Genomic DNA, 2,825 nt, shown 5'->3' with positions numbered 1-2,825 from the left:
AAAAGAATGGCATCAATCAGGGAGCCACCGTGTCCCAAACATGGCTCATTTCCAGTCATCTCTGTCTCAGAAAATAAGGGAAAAAAACCTCCCTGCCTCTCCTCCTCCTCCTCCCTCCTCCTGCAGCAACCCTCCCTTTCTACTCCCACCTCCCTCAGCCTCCTTCCTTCTCTAATTTCAGTTCAGACTTACCCTGTCCCTCCCTCCCTCCTCCCTCCCTCTGCTTCTCCACCCATCCCTCTCTACTTCTGCATGTCACACTGCAGCAGTAGGACGATGGAGGGGTCAGACTTGGCGGCTTCCTTAAACTCTTCCAAGGTGATCTCATCGTTGTGATCCTTGTCCATCTTGGAGAAGATCTTGTCCACGCGCTGCTGAGGGGTCAGCCCGTCCTCGTTCATGCGCATCATGATCACTGTGCCGACCATCTTGTAGATGGCCTGCAGAGGGAGAAAGGGATTGGATTTAGTCTTAAAACGGTATAAAGAACAGAGCGGGTTTCCCGTCATGCTCCTCACAGACACGCACCTCAATGATCTCCAGCATCTCCATACGTGTGATCTTTCCATCTCCATCCAGGTCATACATGTTGAAAGCCCAGTTGAGCTTCTGCTCAAAGCTGCCCCTGGAGGTGATGGACAGGGCGCAGATGAACTCCCTGAAGTCGATGGTCCCGTCACCGTTCTTGTCGAATGTCCGGAAAGCGTGCTGAGCGAACTTGGAAGCATCCCCATATGGGAAAAACTGCAGAGGGAACAATGAAATCAACGCTATCATTAAATTAGTTTTCTTTTGCATCACAAGACCGTAATGGGTTGCATCAGGGGAAATGTTTGACCCATCCAATCCAAGGAAAATAATTTGTGTTAAATGCATGTTACAACCAACACTGGTGGCCTCTACAAGCTTTTAGCTATATTTGGTACCCTGTTGAATAATATTTGAAATTACAGCTGTGAGAGTTAGATTTTGTCAATTAAATCTACATTTTTGTCATTTTGAAAACTCCAGTTTGACACATTAATTGCATGAATCCTTAAACACAAACAGGCATCTACACTAGACCTGTTTACTTTCTTTTATTCTCACACAGTCAGACCATTCTCCACAGCCTTGTGTCAGTAATGTGGAACAGTCTTAGCTACACCCATTATCGTTCTGCTACATGCAAAAAGAAAAAATCTGTTCTGTTCTAAATCTTTGAACACCGTAGAGGGGAAAGCTGTATGAAATGCACGGCACAAATTGAGGGCTTGTACCCAAAGTCTACATTCAATAAGTCAGGCTAACTTTCCTTAATTAAGCCATCAAGTATCTTCGATCCTTCAGATACTTTTCTGAAACCAAATTGTAAAAATCAAAGTTCATCGGATCTTTAGAGGATGCAGTTCTCAATCTTCCCACTTCAGTTTTTAGCAGGCAACGTATTTTTTTGGTTTCTTTTCTTAGCTTTGATTTTTGCCACAGATTTGATACATTAACACAGATTCAGTGTAATAATGTAGAACCTATGGGCCACTTTCACTGCATAGTTATGAGAGTGTTAGCTCCAAGGACATAAACTTAATATCAACTATATTATGTAGGAACATAATCCTAACACTCGTGAACCTTACCAACATGGGGCAAACTGGAGCTAACATAACATAAACACAAAGAATGTGTGTTCCTAAGAGACTTTTTTCTAAATGAAATGCTGCTTATAAAATTATATTCCACTGCTTATACAAGTAGAACTTTTCATAGATCACTAGTGCAACCCACAGTTGTTTTCTATGCCCTTTAAAACTGAATGGGAGTCGATGAGCCTGAGAGAATATGCAAAACTGATTTAAAAATATCCTTGCGCCATGTAACCAATGACAAATCACTAGGCCTCTTTTGTGACATTTTGAAAGCTCCAGAATATTCTGAAGGAGTTTCAGGCAGCAGGTATTATTATTATAGGCTCCACCTCCTCTCTATGACCCCAACATTGATTAGTCAGCCCCTGTAACATAAGCCTTCCATGTAAAAACACAGCAATGCTATGAGTCACTTCAGAGGTAACTTTTGGCATTATATAACTACGGAAAAAAAAATAATGAATTTCAATCATAGGAGATGAAGGACAAAACATATAAGGACCTCAGCTAAACTTATTAGTGCACAATCAACTACCATACTGTGCTATCTCCCTCCTCTCCTGCTCTCACCTTGACATAGAGCTGCTGAAACTCCTCCAGGTTCAGAATGCCAGAGGGACAGTCTTTGAGGAAGCCTTTGTACCACTGCTTGAGCTCTGCCTCATTGAATTCGGTGTTCTTGGTCAGATCATCCAAGACCTCTGGAGCCAGCTTGCTGTTGTGTTTCCCCATGATGCTTCACCTCTGTGGGGTGGAAGAGAGAGAGAGAGAGAGAGAGAGAGAGAGACAGGGTGAACACACAGGTGAGGAGGTGTTAGACAAACAACAGCAACGGCAGTAATGCCCCTCTGTTGTTGCAACAGCGCCGGTCTCTAGGGGAAAGAGCCAAGCAATGAATTACTTACACTCAAACACACACACAGAGGAGGCATGTTTCATCTTTTCATGCCGTTGTGTATTAAAGTATACAGTACATTTCATCTTATCAAGACATTATTGGGCATTATATGTACTACTGCTACAGACTACTCCACAACAACAACAATATCTCTTAGATGTTGTGTTTCTACAAGGAGCGCTCTCTTCTGAAACTCCAAAACTGTCATCTGTTTATCTCACGTCAGCAATGCGTATTAATCCGACTGCAGCATTTCATGAAGGGACTCTTGTACAGCTGGATCGTGCATCGATGTGGTGCAG

General features: G+C 43.0%; 1 protein-coding gene across 2 annotated transcripts; it reads right to left on the bottom strand.

Annotated features, from left to right (window-relative positions):
• Positions 1-242: 242 nt before the first annotated feature.
• On the bottom strand, positions 243-2,357 carry LOC103358777 (hippocalcin-like protein 4). Of its 2 annotated transcripts, XM_008283882.1 has the most exons (3): positions 2,196-2,357; positions 529-744; positions 243-440 (listed from the first exon to the last, which is right to left on the bottom strand). In XM_008283882.1, the coding sequence occupies exons 1-3, from the start codon at positions 2,355-2,357 to the stop codon at positions 243-245; spliced, it is 576 nt and encodes a 191-aa protein (XP_008282104.1). The 2 variants fall into 2 exon arrangements, with proteins under 2 accessions (XP_008282104.1, XP_008282105.1); XM_008283883.1 differs by lacking the exon at positions 529-744.
• Between the last annotated feature and the right edge of the window lie 468 nt (positions 2,358-2,825).

The sequence above is a fragment of the Stegastes partitus genome, unplaced genomic scaffold, assembly GCF_000690725.1.
Source record: "Stegastes partitus isolate 25-593 unplaced genomic scaffold, Stegastes_partitus-1.0.2 Scaffold331, whole genome shotgun sequence".
Lineage (NCBI taxonomy): Eukaryota > Metazoa > Chordata > Actinopteri > Pomacentridae > Stegastes > Stegastes partitus.
The sequence above is the reverse complement of the archived record's forward strand: the minus strand, read 5'-3'. Positions and strand labels throughout refer to the sequence as shown.

Excerpts from the sequence above, each read along its gene's own strand:
- LOC103358777 (XM_008283882.1), bottom strand. The coding sequence starts at position 2,357 with ATGGGGAAACACAACAGCAAGCTGGCTCCAGAGGTCTTGGATGATCTG. Across the intron at positions 745-2,195 it reads TTCAGCAGCTCTATGTCAAG|TTTTTCCCATATGGGGATGC; the intron begins GTGAGAGCAGGA and ends TTCCCTCTGCAG. Across the intron at positions 441-528 it reads AGATGCTGGAGATCATTGAG|GCCATCTACAAGATGGTCGG; the intron begins GTGCGTGTCTGT and ends CTCCCTCTGCAG.